The sequence below is a fragment of the Xenopus tropicalis genome, chromosome 10, assembly GCF_000004195.4.
Source record: "Xenopus tropicalis strain Nigerian chromosome 10, UCB_Xtro_10.0, whole genome shotgun sequence".
Taxonomy (NCBI): domain Eukaryota; kingdom Metazoa; phylum Chordata; class Amphibia; order Anura; family Pipidae; genus Xenopus; species Xenopus tropicalis.
The window spans coordinates 52,142,825-52,169,768 of NC_030686.2; the positions used below are offsets into that span (position 1 = coordinate 52,142,825).

At 50.6% G+C, this 26,944-nt stretch overlaps 1 protein-coding gene across 1 annotated transcript in view; it reads right to left on the bottom strand.

Annotated features, from left to right (window-relative positions):
• rab11fip4 (RAB11 family interacting protein 4 (class II)) overlaps positions 1-26,267 on the bottom strand; it is a 51,607-nt gene extending 25,340 nt beyond the window's left edge. Inside the window, 6 exon segments of the mRNA NM_001102700.1 lie at positions 141-275; positions 637-825; positions 4,760-4,983; positions 23,297-23,385; positions 24,049-24,136; positions 26,039-26,267. Of these exon segments, the coding sequence (NP_001096170.1) occupies positions 141-275; positions 637-825; positions 4,760-4,983; positions 23,297-23,385; positions 24,049-24,136; positions 26,039-26,200 (887 nt within the window). The 5' untranslated portion in view covers positions 26,201-26,267.
• Positions 26,268-26,944: the final 677 nt, after the last annotated feature.

Below are 26,944 nucleotides of genomic sequence, written 5' to 3' on the forward strand. Positions count from 1 at the left end.
AAGGGGAGCTCAGACCGGGTCAGTAAGGGGAGCTCAGACCGGGTCAGTAAGGGGAGCCCAGACCGGGTCAGTAAGGGGAGCCCAGACCGGGTCAGTAAGGGGAGCTCAGACCGGGTCAGTAAGGGGAGCCCAGCACCTACCTGTTGGCCTTCAGGTTCTTCAGTCGAGCCTCCAGGTCGTTGAGCAGAGTGATCTTTTTGCTGCACTGAGTGCAATAAATGTCCAGTAAGTCAGTGTTGTACATGAGTCTCGCTTTCCTGGGCGTCTGTCCGGCACTGTGGGACCAGGTAAGGATGGGTCACTAACTGCAGCTATGGCTGGCATGTGCCTATTGTGCCCACAGACTATACGGTACCCCCTTCCCTGTATGTCTGTATATACAGTATATATAAATGTGCTACAGCACTAACTGCAGCTATGGCTGGCACGTGCCTATTGTGCCCATAGACTATACGGTACCCCCTTCCCTGTATGTCTGTATATACAGTATATATAAATGTGCTACAGCACTAACTGCAGCTATGGCTGGCACGTGCCTATTGTGCCCACAGACTATACGGTACCCCCTTCCCTGTATATACAGTATATATAAATGTGCTCCATAGAAGGTTGATTGGAAGGAGTAACAGAACATACCTGGAAGGAACAGAGGAGCCCAGGTCAGAGAGTGCGTTGGTTCTGCTCTCATCATCAGGACATGGGCTGCCGGGACTGTAGTCAATGTCTTCTCCTTCTCCATAGTCCTCAAACTGCTCCTCGTTGCTGATTAACGAGGCGGTGGAATGAGTTGAGAAACCTGAGCCAGCGGACGGCTTGAGAAGATTCCTATGGGAAAAGGAAATCATGTGGAGTATAATGTGGCAGGAATGGTGGGGCAGGATTGGTGGGGCAGGAATGGTGGGGCAGGAATGGTGGGGCAGGAATGGTGGGGCAGGAATGGTGGGGCAGGATTGGTGGGGCAGGATTGGTGGGGGCAGGAATGGTGGGGCAGGATTGGTGGGGCAGGATTGGTGGGGCAGGAATGGTGGGGCAGGATTGGTGGGGCAGGATTGGTGGGGCAGGATTGGTGGGGCAGGATTGGTGGGACCTGAGGGCTACAGGTACATGGGAGAGAAACAGCAGCTATACAGTGGGGGGCAGCCAATATATTCTACTGACACTCTGTCAATCTGTTCAGGGGAACTCCCACAATTCCCTCCTAGATGTTCTCTAGATTATCAGCTTCTAGTCACCACGGTCAGATAAAATCCAACCATTCATTCGCTGAGTGGCCCAGATAGCCCGCCTGTGAGCCTATGGCAGGACAGTCAGTAGAATGTGTAGAAGTCTGCCCCTGCTGTTCCCATACACATAACATAGAGACAGATTATTTCTGTGGGTACTGGCGCAACACCCCAACTCCCTAAGCTCATCCTGGTAATATTCCATTCAATCTCACTGCAGCCTGGGCCTCTATCCCACACTTTCTTTTGTTTCTGGTGTCTTTCATCATCTATGGCACCAAGCCCAAATCTCTAGGGGGCCCATACTGGCGGCGGGGTCCAGCCTTAAGGCCATTTAGACTGAGATTTGGAGTTGAACACCTGCCTTACATATTAGAACTCTGAGGAATGCCTGGTACAGCAGGGGTTCTATTTCTGGCCCATCTGGGCTTCTTCCTGCCCAGGGAGGTTCTGTGCCTATCACAGACTTTACTGGGATTTGTCTGAGGCTTCTGGCCCATATGGGCTGCCCATTGCCTAACTGCCCAATATCAGACCATTTATACCCCATACTGTCTGCTGGGCAGATCCATGCACCCCTCCCCACCGAGGCAGCCGGATATAGAACATTACTTACTGCCCCCGGTGAGATAGAGGCTGCCGGGTATATAGTACATTACTTACTGCCCCCGGGGAGATAGAGGCTGCCGGATATAGTACATTACTTACTGCCCCCGGGGACATAGAGGCTGCCGGATATAGAACATTACTTACTGCCCCCGGTGAGATAGAGGCTGCCGGGTATATAGTACATTACTTACTGCCCCCGGGGAGATAGAGGCTGCCGGATATAGAACATTACTTACTGCCCCCGGGGACATAGAGGCTGCCGGATATAGAACATTACTTACTGCCCCCGGGGAGATAGAGGCTGCCGGATATAGAACATTACTTACTGCCCCCGGGGACATAGAGGCTGCCGGATATAGAACATTACTTACTGCCCCCGGGGAGATAGAGGCTGCCGGATATAGAACATTACTTACTGCCCCCGGGGAGATAGAGGCTGCCGGGTATATAGTACATTACTTACTGCCCCCGGTGAGATAGAGGCTGCCGGATATAGAACATTACTTACTGCCCCCGGGGAGATAGAGGCTGCCGGATAAAGAACATTACTTACTGCCCCCGGGGAGATAGAGGCTGCCGGATATAGAACATTACTTACTGCTCCCCGGGGAAATAGAGGCTGCCGGATATAGTACATTACTTACTGCCCCCGGGGAGATAGAGGCTGCCGGATATAGAACATTACTTACTGCCCCCAGGGAGATAGAGGCTGCCGGATATAGTACATTACTTACTGCCCCTGGGGAAATAGAGGCTGTCGGATATAGTACATTACTTACTGCCCCCGGAAGATAGAGGCTGCCGGATATAGTACATTACTTACTGCCCCCAGTGAGATAGAGGCTGCCGGATATAGAACATTACTTACTGCCCCCGGGGACATAGAGGCTGCCGGATAAAGAACATTACTTACTGCCCCCGGGGACATAGAGGCTGCCGGATATAGTACATTACTTACTGCCCCCGGGGAGATAGAGGCTGCCGGATATAGAACATTACTTACTGCCCCCGAGAGATAGAGGCTGCCGGATACAGTACATTACTTACTGCCCCCGGGAGATAGAGGCTGCCGGATATAGTACATTACTTTACTGCCCCCAGGGAGATAGAGGCTGCCGGATATAGTACATTACTTACTGCCCCTGGGGAGATAGAGGCTGTCGGATATAGTACATTACTTACTGCCCCCGGAAGATAGAGGCTGCCGGATATAGTACATTACTTACTGCCCCCGGGGAGATAGAGGCTGCCGGATATAGTACATTACTTACTGCCCCCGGGAGATAGAGGCTGCCGGATATAGTACATTACTTACTGCCCCCGGGGAGATAGAGGCTGCCGGATATAGAACATTACTTACTGCCCCCGGGAGATAGAGGCTGCCGGATATAGTACATTACTTACTGCCCCCGGGGAGATAGAGGCTGCCGGATATAGAACATTACTTACTGCCCCCAGGGAGATAGAGGCTGCCGGATATAGTACATTACTTACTGCTCCCCGGGGAAATAGAGGCTGCCGGATATAGTACATTACTTACTGCCCCCGGGGAGATAGAGGCTGCCGGATATAGAACATTACTTACTGCCCCCAGGGAGATAGAGGCTGCCGGATATAGTACATTACTTACTGCCCCCGGGGAGATAGAGGCTGCCGGATATAGAACATTACTTACTGCCCCCGGGGAGATAGAGGCTGCCGGATATAGAACATTACTTACTGCTCCCCGGGGAAATAGAGGCTGCCGGATATAGTACATTACTTACTGCCCCCGGGGAGATAGAGGCTGCCGGATATAGAACATTACTTACTGCCCCCAGGGAGATAGAGGCTGCCGGATATAGTACATTACTTACTGCCCCTGGGGAAATAGAGGCTGTCGGATATAGTACATTACTTACTGCCCCCGGAAGATAGAGGCTGCCGGATATAGTACATTACTTACTGCCCCCAGTGAGATAGAGGCTGCCGGATATAGAACATTACTTACTGCCCCCGGGGACATAGAGGCTGCCGGATAAAGAACATTACTTACTGCCCCCGGGGACATAGAGGCTGCCGGATATAGTACATTACTTACTGCCCCCGGGGAGATAGAGGCTGCCGGATATAGAACATTACTTACTGCCCCCGAGAGATAGAGGCTGCCGGATACAGTACATTACTTACTGCCCCCGGGAGATAGAGGCTGCCGGATATAGTACATTACTTACTGCCCCCAGGGAGATAGAGGCTGCCGGATATAGTACATTACTTACTGCCCCTGGGGAGATAGAGGCTGTCGGATATAGTACATTACTTACTGCCCCCGGAAGATAGAGGCTGCCGGATATAGTACATTACTTACTGCCCCCGGGGAGATAGAGGCTGCCGGATATAGTACATTACTTACTGCCCCCGGGAGATAGAGGCTGCCGGATATAGTACATTACTTACTGCCCCCGGGGAGATAGAGGCTGCCGGATATAGAACATTACTTACTGCCCCCGGGAGATAGAGGCTGCCGGATATAGTACATTACTTACTGCCCCCGGGGAGATAGAGGCTGCCGGATATAGAACATTACTTACTGCCCCCAGGGAGATAGAGGCTGCCGGATATAGTACATTACTTACTGCCCCCGGGGAGATAGAGGCTGCCGGATATAGTACATTACTTACTGCCCCCGGGAGATAGAGGCTGCCGGATATAGTACATTACTTACTGCCCCCGGGGAGATAGAGGCTGCCGGATATAGTACATTACTTACTGCCCCCGGGAGATAGAGGCTGCCGGATATAGTACATTACTTACTGCCCCCGGGAGATAGAGGCTGCCGGATATAGTACATTACTTACTGCCCCCGGGGAGATAGAGGCTGCCGGATATAGAACATTACTTACTGCCCCCGGGGAGATAGAGGCTGCCGGATATAGAACATTACTTACTGCTCCCCGGGGAGATAGAGGCTGCCAAGGCCTCCTGCTTTGTCTTCATTCCTGCCCTCGTCAGATGCTTCTGAGCTTGGGGTACTGTACATGGCGCTGTCCAAGTCCGATTCATGTTGGGCATCTCTGTGAGACAGGGTGAGACCATCCTCATATGCAAAGAACTCGGAGTCACTGTATGAGCTCTCGGTGTCCAGGAAGGGCCCCTCTATGGTCTCAGGACTCTACAGAAACACAAAGCCCAACCCATTAGTACCGAGAATATATACATACATTGCCCTATATGCCCCGTGCTGTAATACCCACCCTGTACCCCATATACATACAGGATACAGTGCCCTATGTGCCCCGTGCTGTAATACCCACCCACCCTGTACCCCATATACATACAGGATACAGTGCCCTATGTGCCCCGTGCTGTAATACCCACCCACCCTGTACCCCATATACATACAGGATACAGTGCCCTATGTGCCCCGTGCTGTAATACCCACCCTGTACCCCATATACATACAGGATACAGTGCCCTATGTGCCCCGTGCTGTAATACCCACCCACCCTGTACCCCATATACATACAGGATACAGTGCCCTATGTGCCCCGTGCTGTAATACCCACCCTGTACCCCATATACATACAGTATACAGTGCCCTATGTGCCCCGTGCTGTAATACCCACCCTGTACCCCATATACATACAGGATACAGTGCCCTATGTGCCCCGTGCTGTAATACCCACCCTGTACCCCATATACATACAGGATACAGTGCCCTATGTGCCCCGTGCTGTAATACCCACCCACCCTGTACCCCATATACATACAGTATACAGTGCCCTATGTGCCCCGTGCTGTAATACCCACCCTGTACCCCATATACATACAGGATACAGTGCCCTATGTGCCCCGTGCTGTAATACCCACCCTGTACCCCATATACATACAGGATACAGTGCCCTATGTGCCCCGTGCTGTAATACCCACCCACCCTGTACCCCATATACATACAGTATACAGTGCCCTATGTGCCCCGTGCTGTAATACCCACCCACCCTGTACCCCATATACATACAGGATACAGTGCCCTATGTGCCCCGTTCTGTAATACCCACCCTGTACCCCATATACATACAGGATACAGTGCCCTATGTGCCCCGTGCTGTAATACCCACCCTGTACCCCATATACATACAGGATACAGTGCCCTATGTGCCCCGTGCTGTAATACCCACCCACCCTGTACCCCATATACATACAGGATACAGTGCCCTATGTGCCCCGTGCTGTAATACCCACCCTGTACCCCATATACATACAGGATACAGTGCCCTATGTGCCCCGTGCTGTAATACCCACCCACCCTGTACCCCATATACATACAGGATACAGTGCCCTATGTGCCCCGTGCTGTAATACCCACCCTGTACCCCATATACATACAGTATACAGTGCCCTATGTGCCCCGTGCTGTAATACCCACCCTGTACCCCATATACATACAGGATACAGTGCCCTATGTGCCCCGTGCTGTAATACCCACCCTGTACCCCATATACATACAGGATACAGTGCCCTATGTGCCCCGTGCTGTAATACCCACCCACCCTGTACCCCATATACATACAGTATACAGTGCCCTATGTGCCCCGTGCTGTAATACCCACCCTGTACCCCATATACATACAGGATACAGTGCCCTATGTGCCCCGTGCTGTAATACCCACCCTGTACCCCATATACATACAGGATACAGTGCCCTATGTGCCCCGTGCTGTAATACCCACCCTGTACCCCATATACATACAGGATACAGTGCCCTATGTGCCCCGTGCTGTAATACCCACCCACCCTGTACCCCATATACATACAGTATACAGTGCCCTATGTGCCCGTGCTGTAATACCCACCCTGTACCCCATATACATACAGGATACAGTGCCCTATGTGCCCCGTGCTGTAATACCCACCCACCCTGTACCCCATATACATACAGGATACAGTGCCCTATGTGCCCCGTGCTGTAATACCCACCCACCCTGTACCCCATATACATACAGGATACAGTGCCCTATGTGCCCCGTTCTGTAATACCCACCCTGTACCCCATATACATACAGGATACAGTGCCCTATGTGCCCCGTGCTGTAATACCCACCCTGTACCCCATATACATACAGGATACAGTGCCCTATGTGCCCCGTGCTGTAATACCCACCCACCCTGTACCCCATATACATACAGGATATCATGCCACCCTACTGCTGTCTTGACTGCCACCTCCACTGCCTCCTTCACTGCCACCCCCACTGCCTCCTTCACTGCCACCTCCACTGCCTCCCTAACTGCCACCTTCACTGTCACCCTACTGCTGTCTTGACTGCCACCTCCACTGCCTCCTTCACTGCCACCTCCACTGCCTCCCTCACTGCCACCTCCATTGCCTTCTTCACTGCTGCCTTGACTGCCTCCCCCACTGCCACCTTCACTGCCGCCTCTACTGCCACACTACTGCTGTCTTAACTGCCACCTCCACTGACTCCTTCACTGCCCCCTCCACTATGGGATAGATACCTTAGATTGTAAGCTCCCTGGGGCAGGTACTGAATAATCTCTGTAAAGCACTGCGGGAATGTTTCGGCGCTATATAAGTAAATAAGATTACATGTGACTTGTCTGACAGTATCCAACAAAAGCGCTGGTGGAGTTGTGCCCCACGGTGCATTTAAATAAGTGCAATATATGCATTTGTAAATGCATTAAAAAACATGCGTGTGTTAGAGCCCTTGGTACTGACCAGACCAGTGAAACAAGTTTAAATTCACTGAGGAAAAGCCAATGGCACATCTGCCCCCCCAAAGCCGTTCTCTCTGTGGCACAAACCAGCGACTGTGCAACACGGGGGCTCACTGGTACTGGTGCCTATAGTCACTCACAGTACCCACGGCGTGCCACTTACTATAACATTATTATGAATGATATAGTGCCATTACGGTGCCCCCATGGTGCCTATAGTCACTCACAGTACCCACAGCGTGCCACTTACTATAACATTATTATGAATGATATAGTGCCATTACGTTGCCCCCATGGTGCCTATAGTCACTCACAGTACCCACAGCGTGCCATTTGCTTTAACATTATTATGAATAATATAGTGCCATTACGGTGCCCCCATGGTGCCTATAGTCACTCACAGTACCCACGGCATGCCACTTACTATAACATTATTATGAATGATATAGTGCCATTACGGTGCCCCCATGGTGCCTATAGTCACTCACAGTACCCACGGCATGCCACTTACTATAACATTATTATGAATGATATAGTGCCATTACGGTGCCCCCATGGTGCCTATAGTCACTCACAGTACCCACGGCATGCCATTTACTATAACATTATTATGAATGATATAGTGCCATTACGGGGCCCACATGGTGCCTATAGTCACTCACAGTACCCACAGCGTGCCACTTGCTATAACATTATTATGAATAATATAGTGCCATTACGGTGCCCCCATGGTGCCTATAGTCACTCACAGTACCCACGGCATGCCACTTACTATAACATTATTATGAATAATATAGTGCCATTACGTTGCCCCCATGATGCCTATAGTCACTCACAGTACCCACGGCATGCCACTTACTATAACATTATTATGAATGATATAGTGCCATTACGTTGCCCCCATGATGCCTATAGTCACTCACAGTACCCACGGCATGCCACTTACTATAACATTATTATGAATAATATAGTGCCATTACGTTGCCCCCATGGTGCCTATAGTCACTCACAGTACCCACAGCGTGCCACTTACTATAACATTATTATGAATGATATAGTGCCATTACGGTGCCCACATGGTGCCTATAGTCACTTACAGTACCCACGGCGTGCCACTTACTATAACATTATTATGAATGATATAGTGCCATTACGGGGCCCACATGGTGCCTATAGTCACTCACAGTACCCACGGTGTGCCACTTACTATAACATTATTATGAATGATATAGTGCGACACGGTGCCCCCATGGTGCCTATAGTCACTCACAGTACCCACGGCGTGCCACTTACTATAACATTATTATGAATGATATAGTGCCATTACGGTGCCCCCATGGTGCCTATAGTCACTCACAGTACCCACAGCGTGCCACTTACTATAACATTATTATGAATGATATAGTGCCATTACGGGGCCCACATGGTGCCTATAGTCACTCACAGTACCCACAGCGTGCCACTTACTATAACATTATTATGAATGATATAGTGCCATTACGGTGCCCACATGGTGCCTATAGTCACTCACAGTAACCACGGCGTGCCACTTACTATAACATTATTATGAATGATATAGTGCCATTACGGTGCCCACATGGTGCCTATAGTCACTCACAGTACCCACGGCGTGCCACTTACTATAACATTATTATGAATGATATAGTGCCATTACGGTGCCCACATGGTGCCTATAGTCACTCACAGTACCCACGGCGTGCCACTTACTATAACATTATTATGAATGATATAGTGCCATTGCGGTGCCCCCATGGTGCCTATAGTCACTCACAGTACCCACGGCGTGCCACTTACTATAACATTATTATGAATGATATAGTGCCATTACGGTGCCCCCATGGTGCCTATAGTCACTCACAGTACCCACAGCGTGCCACTTACTATAACATTATTATGAATGATATAGTGCCATTACGGTGCCCACATGGTGCCTATAGTCACTCACAGTACCCACGGCATGCCATTTACTATAACATTATTATGAATGATATAGTGCCATTACGGTGCCCCCATGGTGCCTATAGTCACTCACAGTACCCACAGCGTGCCACTTACTATAACATTATTATGAATGATATAGTGCCATTACGGTGCCCACATGGTGCCTATAGTCACTCACAGTACCCACGGCGTGCCACTTACTATAACATTATTATGAATGATATAGTGCCATTACGGTGCCCCCATGGTGCCTATAGTCACTCACAGTACCCACGGCGTGCCACTTACTATAACATTATTATGAATGATATAGTGCCATTACGGTGCCCCCATGGTGCCTATAGTCACTCACAGTACCCACAGCGTGCCACTTACTATAACATTATTATGAATGATATAGTGCCATTACGGTGCCCACATGGTGCCTATAGTCACTCACAGTACCCACGGCGTGCCACTTACTATAACATTATTATGAATGATATAGTGCCATTACATTGCCCCCATGGTGCCTATAGTCACTCACAGTACCCACAGCGTGCCACTTACTATAACATTATTATGAATGATATAGTGCCATTACGGTGCCCCCATGGTGCCTATAGTCACTCACAGTACCCACGGCATGCCATTTACTATAACATTATTATGAATGATATAGTGCCATTACGGTGCCCCCATGGTGCCTATAGTCACTCACAGTGTGCCACTTACTATAACATTATTATGAATGATATAGTGCGACACGGTGCCAGGCAGTGGTACAGGGAGGGCACAATGTAACGTTCTGCTGCTGCATTAAAGGCAATTCAGCGCTTGGGTTTTTAACCCCCAGGCAAACATGGGGCATAAGAGGTTTTGCAGTAGAGAAGGCAGCGCATTACTGCACTAAGTGGGCAGAACACATTGTACTTGTACCCCAGCCAAGCTCTCTCCTACCCCCCCTGCCTTGTTACATAAACCCACTCACCCGCATTCCTCTCACTATGTGCCGCTATGGTGGGGGCCATTTGCAGTCACTATCTCAGCTTCAAGTCACTCTATTCTTGCCCTGTGAGCTGATTCTTTCCTCTCTATTACTGGAGAAGGAGCTTGAGGGGGGGGGGGGGAGTTGATTTCAAGAAGCCCCTTAGCAACCCCCCTAGCAAGCTGAATGTCTATTTCCATGGTACCAATTAGTGTTTATAGAAAGGATATTAAGAGTAGGAAGGAGTTACAGTATCAAATACTAACGGCTTCCAATTATATTTGTATCTGCCCCATTAGCAATACCTGTGTGTAACGGTCTGTCATACTCCTTAATGACCAACTGCAACTCTGTCCCACTAGCAGCCACACTATATAACTACTGTACTGGGTAAGCATACTGGGGGTCGTTATACAGAGAGTGACGATACTCAGGCTGGTTACACAGAGAGTAACGATACTCAGGCTGGTTATACAGAGAGTGACGATACTCAGGCTGGTTACACAGAGAGTAACGATACTCAGGCTGGTTATACAGAGAGTGACGATACTCAGGCTGGTTATACAGAGAGTGACGATACTCAGGCTGGTTACACAGAGAGTAACGATACTCAGGCTGGTTATACAGAGAGTGACGATACTCAGGCTGGTTATACAGAGAGTGACGATACTCAGGCTGGTTATACAGAGAGTGACGATACTCAGGCTGGTTATACAGAGAGTAACGATACTCAGGCTGGTTATACAGAGAGTGACGATACTCAGGCTGGTTATACAGAGAGTGACGATACTCAGGCTGGTTATACAGAGAGTGACGATACTCAGGCTGGTTATACAGAGAGTAACGATACTCAGGCTGGTTATACAGAGAGTGACGATACTCAGGCTGGTTATACAGAGAGTGACGATACTCAGGCTGGTTATACAGAGAGTGACGATACCCAGGCTGGTTATACAGAGAGTAATGATACTCAGGCTGGTTATACAGAGAGTGACGATACTCAGGCTGGTTATACAGAGAGTAACGATACTCAGGCTGGTTATACAGAGAGTAACGATACTCAGGCTGGTTATACAGAGAGTGACGATACTCAGGCTGGTTATACAGAGAGTGACGATACTCAGGCTGGTTATACAGACAGTAATGATACTCAGGCTGGTTATACAGAGAGTGACGATACTCAGGCTGGTTATACAGAGAGTGACGATACTCAGGCTGGTTATACAGAGAGTGACGATACTCAGGCTGGTTATACAGAGAGTAACGATACTCAGGCTGGTTATACAGAGAGTGACGATACTCAGGCTGGTTATACAGAGAGTGACGATACTCAGGCTGGTTACACAGAGAGTAACGATACCCAGGCTGGTTATACAGAGAGTGACGATACTCAGGCTGGTTACACAGAGAGTGATGATACTCAGGCTGGTTATACAGAGAGTAACGATACTCAGGCTGGTTATACAGAGAGTGACGATACCCAGGCTGGTTATACAGAGAGTGACGATACCCAGGCTGGTTATACAGAGAGTAACGATACTCAGGCTGGTTATACAGAGAGTGACGATACTCAGGCTGGTTATACAGAGAGTAACGATACCCAGGCTGGTTATACAGAGAGTGACGATACTCAGGCTGGTTACACAGAGAGTGACGATACTCAGGCTGGTTATACAGAGAGTAACGATACTCAGGCTGGTTATACAGAGAGTGACGATACTCAGGCTGGTTATACAGAGAGTGACGATACTCAGGCTGGTTATACAGAGAGTGACGATACTCAGGCTGGTTATACAGAGAGTGACGATACTCAGGCTGGTTATACAGAGAGTAACGATACTCAGGCTGGTTATACAGAGAGTGACGATACTCAGGCTGGTTACACAGAGAGTGACGATACCCAGGCTGGTTATACAGAGAGTAACGATACCCAGGCTGGTTATACAGAGAGTGACGATACTCAGGCTGGTTATACAGAGAGTGACGATACTCAGGCTGGTTATACAGACAGTAATGATACTCAGGCTGGTTATACAGAGAGTGACGATACCCAGGCTGGTTATACAGACAGTAATGATACTCAGGCTGGTTATACAGAGAGTGACGATACCCAGGCTGGTTATACAGACAGTAATGATACTCAGGCTGGTTATACAGAGAGTGACGATACTCAGGCTGGTTATACAGAGAGTAACGATACTCAGGCTGGTTATACAGACAGTAATGATACTCAGGCTGGTTATACAGAGAGTAACTATGCTCGGGCTGGTTATACAGACAGTAATGATACTCAGGCTGGTTATACAGAGAGTAACGATACTCAGGCTGGTTATACAGAGAGTAACGATACTCAGGCTGGTTACACAGAGAGTAACGATACTCAGGCTGGTTACACAGAGAGTAACGATACTCAGGCTGGTTACACAGAGAGTAACGATACTCAGGCTGGTTACACAGAGAGTAACGATACTCAGGCTGGTTACACAGAGAGTAACGATACTCAGGCTGGTTACACAGAGAGTAACGATACTCTGGCTGGTTACACAGAGAGTAACGATACTCAGGCTGGTTACACAGAGAGTAACGATACTCAGGCTGGTTACACAGAGAGTAACGATACTCAGGCTGGTTACACAGAGAGTAACGATACTCAGGCTGGTTACACAGAGAGTAACGATACTCAGGCTGGTTACACAGAGAGTAACGATACTCTGGCTGGTTACACAGAGAGTAACGATACTCAGGCTGGTTACACAGAGAGTAACGATACTCTGGCTGGTTACACAGAGAGTAACGATACTCAGGCTGGTTACACAGAGAGTAACGATACTCAGGCTGGTTACACAGAGAGTAACGATACTCAGGCTGGTTACACAGAGAGTAACGATACTCAGGCTGGTTATACAGAGAGTAACGATACTCTGCCTGGTTATACAGAGAGTAACGATACTCAGGCTGGTTATACAGAGAGTAACGATACTCAGGCTGGTTACACAGAGAGTAACGATACTCAGGCTGGTTATACAGAGAGTAACGATACTCAGGCTGGTTACACAGAGAGTAACGATACTCAGGCTGGTTATACAGAGAGTAACGATACTCAGGCTGGTTACACAGAGAGTAACGATACTCAGGCTGGTTACACAGAGAGTACCGATACTCAGGCTGGTTACACAGAGAGTAACGATACTCAGGCTGGTTACACAGAGAGTAACGATACTCTGGCTGGTTATACAGAGAGTAACAATACTCTGCCTGGCTATACAGAGAGTAACGATACTCAGGCTGGTTATACAGAGAGTAACGATACTCAGGCTGGTTATACAGACAGTTGTATCGGGGGTCAGTGCTATGAGGCCTGGGTACAAGACTGGCACTGACATGCAATACAGAGGCAGTAAGCGGGGGGGCATCCTTACCTTGTTCCTGGGAAGTGTTGGGCTGCCACATTGCAGAGTGTGAGTGGCCAGAGCAGACATTCACCCCTAAGAGTGGTACAGTCCGGAGTGCAAGTTCCGCAGCCAGCAGTGGCTATGGCACAGGCAATCAGCCCCCAGTGCAATACGGCAGCACATAAGGATTTGCCTGATCACTGTGATCCCAAGCCACGCCCACTGTCCCTGTTGCTAGGAGACAAGCCCTGTCTGAAACTGCCTATTAGCCCTGATGTCACCAGACTGGGTGTCAGTGTGAGGGAGAGAAAGGAGAAGGGAAGTTTCCACCCCCACCCAAACACCCACTGTGCAAATAGTGGGACCCCCCAGCCCCCCATGCCTGGGAGTGATCTACACATACTTTAACCTTTTCCCTGCCTTGCACTCTGCTCCTGGATGGGGCAACATTATTCCTACCCCCCTTCTGCCCCCACTCTCCAACTGCCCACAGCTCCCTGCCACTTCCTCTCCCCCATTAAAGGGGAAATAAACCCTATGCAGATATACATAAGGAAAGTGAAATTGCATATCTTTATTTATAAAGCGCTACTTATGTACGCAGCGCTGTATTTATTCTTTCTCTGCACATTTGTATTTATACATAAATGTTGTAGGGAGCTGCCATATTGTTTCCTTAAGTAAATTATTAGTGTGTATCGTTCTGTATAAAGTATATAGAATTTTATTTATATAGCACTAGTATGTTACTTAGCTCTGTAGCCTAACTTAGTAGCCTTCTGTACAGGCCACAGTAGTCACTTGCCCCTACTCCAGTGGCTTTGGGAATTTTTAGCTAAAACACCCCCAACTTAGCTCATAACAAGGTTACAGATATATAGAAACATTGGGGTAACAGTCACCCCGCTATAGTTCCAGGGGTACCCAGGGCACAAATAAGCACTCACCCCAAATCCCCCCCTAACTGGCCTTCAGGCTGGGCCCCCTTAGCCCATAACAAGGTTACAGATATATAGAAACATTGGGGTAACAGTCACCCCGATATAGTTCCAGGGGTACCCAGGGCACAAATAAGCACTCCCCCCAAATCCCCCCCTAACTGGCCTTCAGGCTGGGCCCCCTTAGCCCATAACAAGGTTACAGATATATAGAAACATTGGGGTAACAGTCACCCTGCTATAGTTCCAGGGGTATCCAGGGCACAAATAAGCACTCACCCCAAATCCCCCCCTAACTGGCCTTCAGGCTGGGCCCCCTTAGCCCATAACAAGGTTACAGATATATAGAAACATTGGGGTAACAGTCACCCTGCTATAGTTCCAGGGGTACCCAGGGCACAAATAAGCACTCACCCCAAATCTCCCCCTAACTGGCCTTCAGGCTGGGCCCCCTTAGCCCATAACAAGGTTACAGATATATAGAAACATTGGGGTAACAGTCACCCCGCTATAGTTCCAGGGGTACCCAGGGCACAAATAAGCACTCACCCCAAATCCCCCCTAACTGGCCTTCAGGCTGGGCCCCCTTAGCCCATAACAAGGTTACAGATATATAGAAACATTGGGGTAACAGTCACCCCGCTATAGTTCCAGGGGTACCCAGGGCACAAATAAGCACTCACCCCAAATCCCCCCTAACTGGCCTTCAGGCTGGGCCCCCTTAGCCCATAACAAGGTTACAGATATATAGAAACATTGGGGTAACAGTCACCCTGCTATAGTTCCAGGGGTATCCAGGGCACAAATAAGCACTTACCCCAAATCCCCCCCTAACTGGCCTTCAGGCTGGGCCCCCTTAGCCCATAACAAGGTTACAGATATATAGAAACATTGGGGTAACAGTCACCCCGCTATAGTTCCAGGGGTACCCAGGGCACAAATAAGCACTCACCCCAAATCTCCCTTTCCTTGAGAGGGGACTTCGGGAAACTGACGCCATCCCACGGCGATTTACATTCTTGCTGGTTGGTTGGCATTTCGGGGAGATAAGTCACCCGCAATAGTGAAGGTTAATCGCGTGTGACTAATCTCCCTGTATGCCAGTGCCTAAGGGCTAAGACAAACAAAGCTACTAGTAGCAGCTACTAAGTAGCCCCATATAACTTCACCCCATTTCCCAGCAGTACATGGTGCAGTATTTGGGGATCAGGGGAGTTCTGTGCTATGAGATAAAATAAAAGTGACTGTAGGACTCACTCACCATTTGAATTAAAGGTTTATTCACCATCAGTTTGACCTACAGACCCATCTAATTGCTTCTAAAGTTGCACGATGTACCAGTTACACCAGTACAGATTGCCATGTTTTTACCCACTATGCTGCCACATTAAAGGCACAGATAGGGCACAGAATAGGAAGGGGCACATTAGAGGCACAGATAGGGCACAGAATAGGAAGGGGCACATTAGAGGCACAGATAGGGCACAGAATAGGAAGGGGCACATTAGAGGCACAGATAGGGCACAGAATAGGAAGGGGCACATTAGAGGCACAGAGCTGCATTGTGGGTACATTATTGGCACAGAGGAGCAGAGGATTGGGGGCATGGAGATGGCAGAGGGGCAGGAAGAAGCTCCTGGGGCAGAACAGAATCTCGCTCTGTTTAACCATGCGGTTGCTGAGTAACAAAGAGCAACATGAGAAGCGCTCGGATTCCCAGGCAAACATACATAAATGTTTCACTGCCATTGTGAATGGGATCGATCCCTTTGTTAGTGAGCACAAGGGCCCATTCACACCCTACGCACGCACCCCACAAGCTCTGTGGCCCCAGGCGCTTCATCACTATTGGGAACACTATTAGCAGATTCAAGGCAAAGAATCCCTCTGCCCCACAATGTAATATAATATCTTACTAGAATTCCTAGATTAGGCCCACTGGGCATCTGATGCCAATAATGTGCCCTTTCTTGGCTGTTTCCCAACGTGGTGCCTGTGATTTTCCTTGCAATGTGCTTACTCTTTCCCTGTCCCTCAATTCCAAATACCTCTGCCCTTCCCTATAAAGCGCCAGTAGGGCCCAGAGGGGAGACACCCCGCCCTTCCCTATAAAGCGCCAGTAGGGCCCAGAGGGGAGACACCCCGCCCTTCCCTATAAAGCGCCAGTAGGGCCCAGAGGGGAGACACCCCGCCCTTCCCTATAAAGCGCCAGTAGGGCCCAGAGGGGAGACACCCTGCCCTTCCCTATAAAGCGCCAGTAGGGCCCAGAGGGGAGACACCCCGCCCTTCCCTATAAAGAGCCAGTAGGGCCCAGAGGGGAGACACCCCGCCCTTCCCTATAAAGAGCCAGTAGGGCCCAGAGGGGAGACACCCCGCCCCTTCCCTATAAAGCGCCAGTAGGGCCCAGAGGGGAGACACCCCGCCCTTCCCTATAAAGCGCCAGTAGGGCCCAGAGGGTAGACACCCCGCCCTTCCCTATAAAGCACCAGTAGGGCCCAGAGGGGAGACACCCTGCCCTTCCCTATAAAGCACCAGTAGGGCCCAGAGGGGAGACACCCCGCCCTTCCCTATAAAGCACCAGTAGGGCCCAGAGGGGAGACACCCTGCCCTTCCCTATAAAGCACCAGTAGGGCCCAGAGGGGAGACACCCCGCCCTTCCCTATAAAGAGCCAGTAGGGCCCAGAGGGAGACACCCCGCCCTTCCCTATAAAGCGCCAGTAGGGCCCAGAGGGGAGACACCCCGCCCTTCCCTATAAAGAGCCAGTAGGGCCCAGAGGGGAGACACCCCGCCCTTCCCTATAAAGAGCCAGTAGGGCCCAGAGGGGAGACACCCCGCCCTTCCCTATAAAGCGCCAGTAGGGCCCAGAGGGGAGACACCCCGCCCTTCCCTATAAAGAGCCAGTAGGGCCCAGAGGGGAGACACCCCGCCCTTCCCTATAAAGAGCCAGTAGGGCCCAGAGGGGAGACACCCCGCCCTTCCCTATAAAGAGCCAGTAGGGCCCAGAGGGGAGACACCCCGCCCTTCCCTATAAAGCGCCAGTAGGGCCCAGAGGGGAGACACCCCGCCCTTCCCTATAAAGCGCCAGTAAGGGCCCAGAGGGGAGACACCCCGCCCTTCCCTATAAAGAGCCAGTAGGGCCCAGAGGGGAGACACCCCGCCCTTCCCTATAAAGCGCCAGTAGGGCCCAGAGGGGAGACACCCTGCCCTTCCCTATAAAGCGCCAGTAGGGCCCAGAGGGGAGACACCCCGCCCTTCCCTATAAAGCGCCAGTAGGGCCCAGAGGGGAGACACCCCGCCCTTCCCTATAAAGCACCAGTAGGGCCCAGAGGGGAGACACCCCGCCCTTCCCTATAAAGAGCCAGTAGGCCCAGAGGGGAGACACCCCGCCCTTCCCTATAAAGCGCCAGTAGGGCCCAGAGGGGAGACACCCCGCCCTTCCCTATAAAGCGCCAGTAGGGCCCAGAGGGGAGACACCCCGCCCTTCCCTATAAAGCGCCAGTAGGGCCCAGAGGGGAGACACCCCCTCACCGTGAGGAACCCCCTACCCAACATCCCCCGGCAGGGCATTCCCCAACCCCCTCACTGCCCTCACCGTGAGGAACCCCCTACACAACATCCCCCGGCAGGGCATTCCCCAACCCCCTCACTGCCCTCACCGTGAGGAACCCCCTACCCAACACCCCCCGGCAGGGCATTCCCCAACCCCCTCACTGCCCTCACCGTGAGGAACCCCCTACCCAACATCCCCCGGCAGGGCATTCCCCAACCCCCTCACTGCCCTCACCGTGAGGAACCCCCTACCCAACATCCCCCGGCAGGGCATTCCCCAACCCCCTCACTGCCCTCACCGTGAGGAACCCCCTACCCAACATCCCCCGGCAGGGCATTCCCCAACCCCCTCACTGCCCTCACCGTGAGGAACCCCCTACCCAACATCCCCCGGCAGGGCATTCCCCAACCCCCTCACTGCCCTCCCTGTGAGGAACCCCCTACCCAACATCCCCCGGCAGGGCATTCCCCAACCCCCTCACTGCCCTCACCGTGAGGAACCCCCTACCCAACATCCCCCGGCAGGGCATTCCCCAACCCCCTCACTGCCCTCACCGTGAGGAACCCCCTACCCAACATCCCCCGGCAGGGCATTCCCCAACCCCCTCACTGCCCTCACCGTGAGGAACCCCCTACCCAACATCCCCCGGCAGGGCATTCCCCAACCCCCTCACTGCCCTCACCGTGAGGAACCCCCTACCCAACATCCCCCGGCAGGGCATTCCCCAACCCCCTCACTGCCCTCACCGTGAGGAACCCCCTACCCAACATCCCCCGGCAGGGCATTCCCCAACCCCCTCACTGCCCTCACCGTGAGGAACCCCCTACCCAACATCCCCCAGCAGGGCATTCCCCAACCCCCTCACCGTGAGGAACCCCCTACCCAACATCCCCAGGCAGGGCATTCCCCAACCCCCTCACCGTGAGGAACCCCCTACCCAACATCCCCCGACAGGGCATTCCCCAACCCCCTCACTGCCCTCACCGTGATTACCAATGAAAACGTTGAATCTCTTTGGGTAGAAATTTCAGTAGGGCTGAAGGTCACAAAGAAAATGATCATTGGTGTATGCTATAAACCACCCCGTATAGATGAGGGGGATGAGTCCCAGCTACTTTTGCAAATGGAAGAGGCTTCAAAATTGGGTCAAGTTGTTGTTATGGGGGACTTTAATTATCCGGACATTGACTGGAGTAATGGGGGGGCTAAGTCAGAAAAAGCTAGTAGGTTTGTAAATATGCTAAATGACAACTTTTTATTTCAGGCAGTTCAAGAACCTACTCGGAATGAGTCTATTTTGGACCTGGTGATTTCTAATAATACTGAACTTATCTCTAACATTTGTGTGGGGTGAGCATTTGGGGAACAGTGATCCCAACATGGTCTCCTTTGAGATAATGCTGCAGAGACAGCGCTATAAGGGAGTAACTAAAACGCTCAATTTTAGACGTGCAGACTTTGCCAGTATAAGGGCATCTCTGCAATGTGGCAACTGGGAAAGGCTTTTCATGGGGTTAGGCACAGAAGGAAAATGGAACATCTTTATAACATTGCTTTGTAGGTATACACAACAGTATATCCCCCTTGTAAGCAAGGAGAGGCATCGCAAAGCAAAACCTTTATGGCTGAATAAAAGTGTTATTGTCGAGGTTGGTAAGAAAAAACGTGCTTTTAAAGCATTCAAGTTAGCTGGGGCAGCTGGGGCTTTCATCAGGTACAGGGGGGGCAAATAAAGCAGCAAAAAAGCTATCAGGCAGCTAAAATAGAAATGGAAAGGGATATTGCAGCTAGGAGTAAAAAGAATCCAAAATTATTTTTTAATTATGTGAATAATAAAAAAATGAAGCAAGAAGGGGTGGGAACTTTATTATCACGGGGGGGTAAGTTGGTTGATGAGAACGGGGAAAAAGCTGAAATTTTGAACTCTTATTTCCCATCTGTCTATACATCTGAGGAGCCAGATAATGAAGGCTTCCCTTGTAATATGCCCAGTTCTAGTAATTTAGCTACTGACGCATGGGTCACTCGGGAGGGAATTCAAAAGAGACTTGAACATGTAAAGGTAAACAAAGGTCCAGGGCCGGATGGGATTCATCCCAGGGTATTAAATGAGCTGAGCGCTGTGATTGCCAAACCTCTTCACTTAATTTTTCAGGATTCGTTGAGGTTTGGCATGGTGCCAAGAGACTGGCGGATTGCTAATGTGGTGCCGTTATTTAAAAAGGGATCTCGTTCTCAGCCTGAAAACTATAGGCCTGTTAGTCTGACATCAGTAGTAGGAAAGCTTCTGGAAGGGGTAATAAGGGATAGGATAGTTGAATACATTGCAGTTCACAATACTATTAGTTTGTGCCACATGGTTTTATGGGTAACAGATCTTGCCAGACTAATTTAGTTGCCTTTTATGAGGAGGTGAGCAGGAACCTTGATGCTGGAATGGCAGTTGATGTCATCTACTTGGACTTTGCTAAAGCGTTTGATACAGTACCTCACAGAAGGTTAATGATCAAATTGAGGAATATTGGCCTAGAACATAATATTTGTAATTGGATAGAGAACTGGCTGAAGGATAGAGTACAAAGAGTGGTTGTAAATGGAACATTTTCTAATTGGGCCAGTGTGGTTAGTGGGTACCGCAGGGGTCAGTCCTTGGGCCTTTGCTGTTTAACTTGTTTATTAATGCCCTGGGGGGGGGCATAGACAGTACTGTTTCTATTTTTGCTGATGACACTAAATTGTGCAAAACTATAAGTTCCATGCAGGATGTGCCGCTTTGCAGAGAGATTTGACAAAATTGGAAAACTGGGCAGCAAACTGGGAAATGAGGTTCAATGTTGATAAGTGCAAAGTTCTGCACTTTGGTAGGAATAATATAAAAGCGAACTATCTACTGAATGGGAGTGAGTTGGGGGGATCCTTAATGGGGAAGGATCTGGGGGTTTTTGTAGATCATAAGTTGTCTAATTCCAGGCAGTGTCATTCTGTGGCTACTAAAGCAAATAAAGTGCTGTCTTGTATAAACAGGGCATTGACTCAAGGGATGAGAACATAATTTTGCCCCTTTATAGGTCCCTGGTAAGGCCTCACCTTGAGTATGGGGGGCAGTAACAGTGAGTATGGGGGGCAGTAACAGTGAGTATGCAGTGCAGTTTTGGGCTCCAGTCCTTAAGAAGGATATTAATGAGCTGGAGAGAGTGCAGAGACTGCAACTAAACTGGTTAAGGGGATGGAAGGGTTAAACTATGAGGTGAGACTGTCAGGGTTGGGGTTGTTTTCTCTGGAAAAGAGGCGCTTGCGAGGGGACATGATTACTCTGTACAAGTACATTAGAGGGGATTATAGGCAGTTGGGGGATGTTCTTTTTTCCCATAAAAACAATCAGCGCACCAGAGGTCACCCCTTTAGATTAGAGGAAAGGAGCTTCCATTTGAAGCAGCGTAGGTGGTTTTTCACGGTGAGGGCAGTGAGGGGGTTGGGGAATGCCCTGCCGGGGGATGTTGGGTAGGGGGTTCCTCACGGTGAGGGCAGTGAGGGGGTTGGGGAATGCCCTGCCGGGGGATGTTGGGTAGGGGGTTCCTCACGGTGAGGGCAGTGAGGGGGTTGGGGAATGCCCTGCCGGGGGATGTTGGGTAGGGGGTTCCTCACGGTGAGGGCAGTGAGGGGGTTGGGGAATGCCCTGCCGGGGGATGTTGGGTAGGGGGTTCCTCACGGTGAGGGCAGTGAGGGGGTTGGGGAATGCCCTGCCGGGGGATGTTGGGTAGGGGGTTCCTCACGGTGAGGGCAGTGAGGGGGTTGGGGAATGCCCTGCCGGGGGATGTTACATAGTTACATAGTTACATAGTTACATAGGGTTGAAAAAAGACCATTGTCCATCAAGTTCAACCCATCCGAGTAAACCCAGCACACAACCTATACTAACCAATCTATACACTCACATACATAAACTATATATATACAACCAGTAATACTAACTGTAGGTATTAGTATCACAATAGCCTTGGGTATTCTGATTGATCAAGAACTCATCCAGGCCCCTCTTAAAGGCATTAACAGAGTCTGCCATTACCCCATCACTAGGGGCATTCCCCAACCCCCTCACTGCCCTCACCGTGAGGAACCCCCTACCCAACATCCCCCGGCAGGGCATTCCCCAACCCCCTCACCGTGAGGAACCCCCTACCCAACATCCCCCGGCAGGGCATTCCCCAACCCCCTCACTGCCCTCACCGTGAGGAACCCCCTACCCAACATCCCCCGGCAGGGCATTCCCCAACCCCCTCACTGCCCTCACCGTGAGGAACCCCCTACCCAACATCCCCCGGCAGGGCATTCCCCAACCCCCTCACTGCCCTCACCGTGAGGAACCCCCTACCCAACATCCCCCGGCAGGGCATTCCCCAACCCACTCACTACCCTCACCGTGAGGAACCCCCTACCCAACATCCCCCGGCAGGGCATTCCCCAACCCCCTCACTGCCCTCACCGTGAGGAACCCCCTACCCAACATCCCCCAGCAGGGCATTCCCCAACCCCCTCACCGTGAGGAACCCCCTACCCAACATCCCCCGGCAGGGCATTCCCCAACCCCCTCACCGTGAGGAACCCCCTACCCAACATCCCCCGGCCGGGCATTCCCCAACCTCCTGGACAGAAGGAAACATGATGTTGGCTAGTGGGTATTGGCCAGTGGCAAAGAGCCTCAGATAAGTGCGGGGGCTGATAGTAAGTGCCCATAACATCCCTGGTTCCAGCAGAAGCAGCAGAGAGACAGAGGCAGGACAGATAGGTACAAATAACTGATTTTACAACATTGCCACCTGCTGGAGAGAAGCGAGACTGCAGCACTCTAGCACTTGGGCACAGAGCAGTCCCACGCGGGGGCAACTCATATATACTCACATATATACCATTAGCCCTACAAACCCACCCTTCATACCTGGTAATAGTATGGTGTATATGGCGCCTCATAATGTTGGGGTGCAGTGCCGGTAACCCCAAGGATCCCTTTCACGAACTTGTCACAGCCTGGAAAGCATATACAGGTTGGTTCCAGTCAATATACACTACAGGTATGGGATCCCTTATCCAGAAACCCATTATCCAGAAAGCTCTGACCTTCAGAAAGAGTCTTTTTTACCCAAATAATTAACATTTTTCATAAATGATTTCCTTTTTTTCAATAATAATAATAATAATAATAATAATAAAACAGGACCTTGTACTTGATCCCAACCAACTGGGGGCAAAACAATCCTATTGAGGTTATTTCATGATTTATAGCCTTATCCAAGAAAGCCCTGGTCCCAGTATTCTGTATAATAGATCCTATACCAGTATATTACATGGAGGGGGTAGGGTCTATATTTAAGGGCTTAAAAGACTGTCTTTCTGCCCCTTTGCCCCTTCCACAATATTTGTTAATCGTTTTCCTCCCTTGGGAACAGAAAGAGCAGGGAGACCCGAAGTGTTGCGCCGGCCTGGCAGAACCCATTGCCCCGGTCCCCAACCTACTCGTGTAATGTGCTCCCCTCCTTTATTATTCCTTTCCTGAAACCTTGGGGAAGGCTTTTCCATTGCACTTCCTACCCTTACCATCCCCATCAGTTGTGCCAAGGAACAGTCAGTCCAGTACTTTATTATATGGGATACGTGAGCAGGGCTCGACTCTCTGCCCCCCTAATACCATACCTTTCATTGCCAGTACCCCGTGGCAAAAATCCTTAAAGCCGATTCTTCCCTGGGCATTCGGGTCCAATCGTTTAGCCAGTTTCTTCACCTGGGAACAGATCTCAGTGTTACATGGTATTATAGGCCCCGCCCTGTCAGCCCAGATTTGTGCCCTGGTACCCCTGGAACTATAGCAGGGTGCCTGTTACCCCAATGTTTCTATATATCTGTAACCTTGTTATGGGCAAGGTGGCTGAAGGCCAGTTAGGGGGGGATTTGGGGTGAGTGCTTATTTGTGCCCTGGGTACCCCTGGAACTATAGCAGGGTGACTGTTACCCCAATGTTTCTATATATCTGTAACCTTGTTATGGGCTAAGGGGGCCCAGCCTGAAGGCCAGTTAGGGGGGAATTTGGGGTGAGTGCTTATTTGTGCCCTGGGTACCCCTGGAACTATAGCAGGGTGACTGTTACCCCAATGTTTCTATATATCTGTAACCTTGTTATGGGCTAAGGGGGCCCAGCCTGAAGGCCAGTTAGGGGGGAATTTGGGGTGAGTGCTTATTTGTGCCCTGGGTACCCCAGGAACTATAGCAGGGTGACTGTTACCCCAATGTTTCTATATATCTGTAACCTTGTTATGGGCTAAGGGGGCCCAGCCTGAAGGCCAGTTAGGGGGGGATTTGGGGTGAGTGCTTATTTGTGCCGTGGGTACCCCTGGAACTATAGCAGGGTGACTGTTACCCCAATGTTTCTATATATCTGTAACCTTGTTATGGGCTAAGGGGGCCCAGCCTGAAGGCCAGTTAGGGGGGGATTTGGGGTGAGTGCTTATTTGTGCCCTGGGTACCCCTGGAACTATAGCGGGGTGACTGTTACCCCAATGTTTCTATATATCTGTAACCTTGTTATGGGCTAAGGGGGCCCAGCCTGAAGGCCAGTTAGGGGGGGATTTGGGGTGAGTGCTTATTTGTGCCCTGGGTACCCCTGGAACTATAGAAGGGGGGCTCACTAAGGGTAAGGGGTAATGCAGATGAGTAGGGCATACACCCTTCTGATTACTCTCGTTCCTGTTTGAGGCTACAACTTTACAACAAAATAAATCACATAATACAGAGATTTTCCTTTCTTAGACTGCAGAGTGCCAGTTGCCAACAAATGGTTAAAGCTTCCCTGCCATAAGAAAGGGACCAGAAATGATACCCAATAAAAAGAAGGTACCAGCTGTACTAAGCAATGCCCCGTGCCAGGCTAGAAGGTCTGTTACACAGGGCAGTGGGAAATACAAGAGGGGCAGCAGCAGAACACTGGATACATATTGTACATTTAGTGCTGAGAGACAGAGCTTCCTTATCAGTTTTATAATGACTGATATCAACATGGACAACCACAGACAGCTATCCATACACTGACAGCAGGACAGATACAGACAGACAGACAGCTACCCATACACTGACAGCAGGACAGATGCAGACAGACAGACAGCTACCCATACACTGACAGCAGGACAGATACAGACAGACAGCTATCCATACACTGACAGCAGGACAGATACAGACAGACAGCTATCCATACACTGACAGCAGGACAGATACAGACAGACAGCTATCCATACACTGACAGCAGGACAGATACAGACAGACAGCTATCCATACACTGACAGCAGGACAGATACAGACAGACAGCTATCCATACACTGACAGCAGGACAGATACAGACAGACAGACAGCTACCCATACACTGACAGCAGGACAGATACAGACAGACAGACAGCTACCCATACACTGACAGCAGGACAGATACAGACAGACAGACAGCTACCCATACACTGACAGCAGGACAGATACAGACAGACAGGTAAGTATAGGGCAGACCCACAGATAAGGTTCTATAATGAGAGGAATACTGTCAGCCTGTCACAGATACAAACCCACATTGTGCTCGGGGGGCACCTCACTGGGATTGAGCCCTGCGGCCCCCCATACCTATAGCCCTGGGCTGGAGAGCTCTCACCTCATCTCCTTGAGCAAATTGTAAGCCGAGAGCTACGAAATGCTCCACCTTGATAAATCCGTCGGCATCCCCATCGCAGGCATCGAACACCTGGCGGAGCCTCTGCAGGAAAAGCCCCAAGTGCCCCGGGTCCCCTGGAGCAGAGCAGCTGCCCCTCTCCATCAGGGCACTAAGTGGCCTTCCCCCCACACCTCTGCCTGCCGCCTTCAGCCGCCATCACCAGCCCCCCTTATTGTACCGTGTGTGTGTGTGTGTGTGTGTGTGTGTCACACCAGCAGCGGGGGGAGGGGAGCCCGGCCAGCCAGCAATGGGGGGAATCAGGGACTGGCAGGGTGAGAGATACAGGGAATCAGGGAGAGACTGACAGGGACTGGCAGGGTGAGAGATACAGGGAATCAGGGAGAGACTGACAGGGACTGGCAGGGTGAGAGATACAGGGAATCAGGGAGAGACTGACAGGGACTGGCAGGGTGAGAGATACAGGGAATCAGGGAGAGACTGACAGGGAGTTGCAGGGTGAGAGATACAGGGAATCAGGGAGAGACTGACAGGGAGTTGCAGGGTGAGAGATACAGGGAATCAGGGAGAGACTGACAGGGAGTTGCAGGGTGAGAGATACAGGGAATCAGGGAGAGACTGACAGGGACTGGCAGGGTGAGAGATACAGGGAATCAGGGAGAGACTGACAGGGAGTTGCAGGGTGAGAGATACAGGGAATCAGGGAGAGACTGACAGGGACTGGCAGGGTGAGAGATACAGGGAATCAGGGAGAGACTGACAGGGAGTTGCAGGGTGAGAGATACAGGGAATCAGGGAGAGACTGACAGGGACTGGCAGGGTGAGAGATACAGGGAATCAGGGAGAGACTGACAGGGAGTTGCAGGGTGAGAGATACAGGGAATCAGG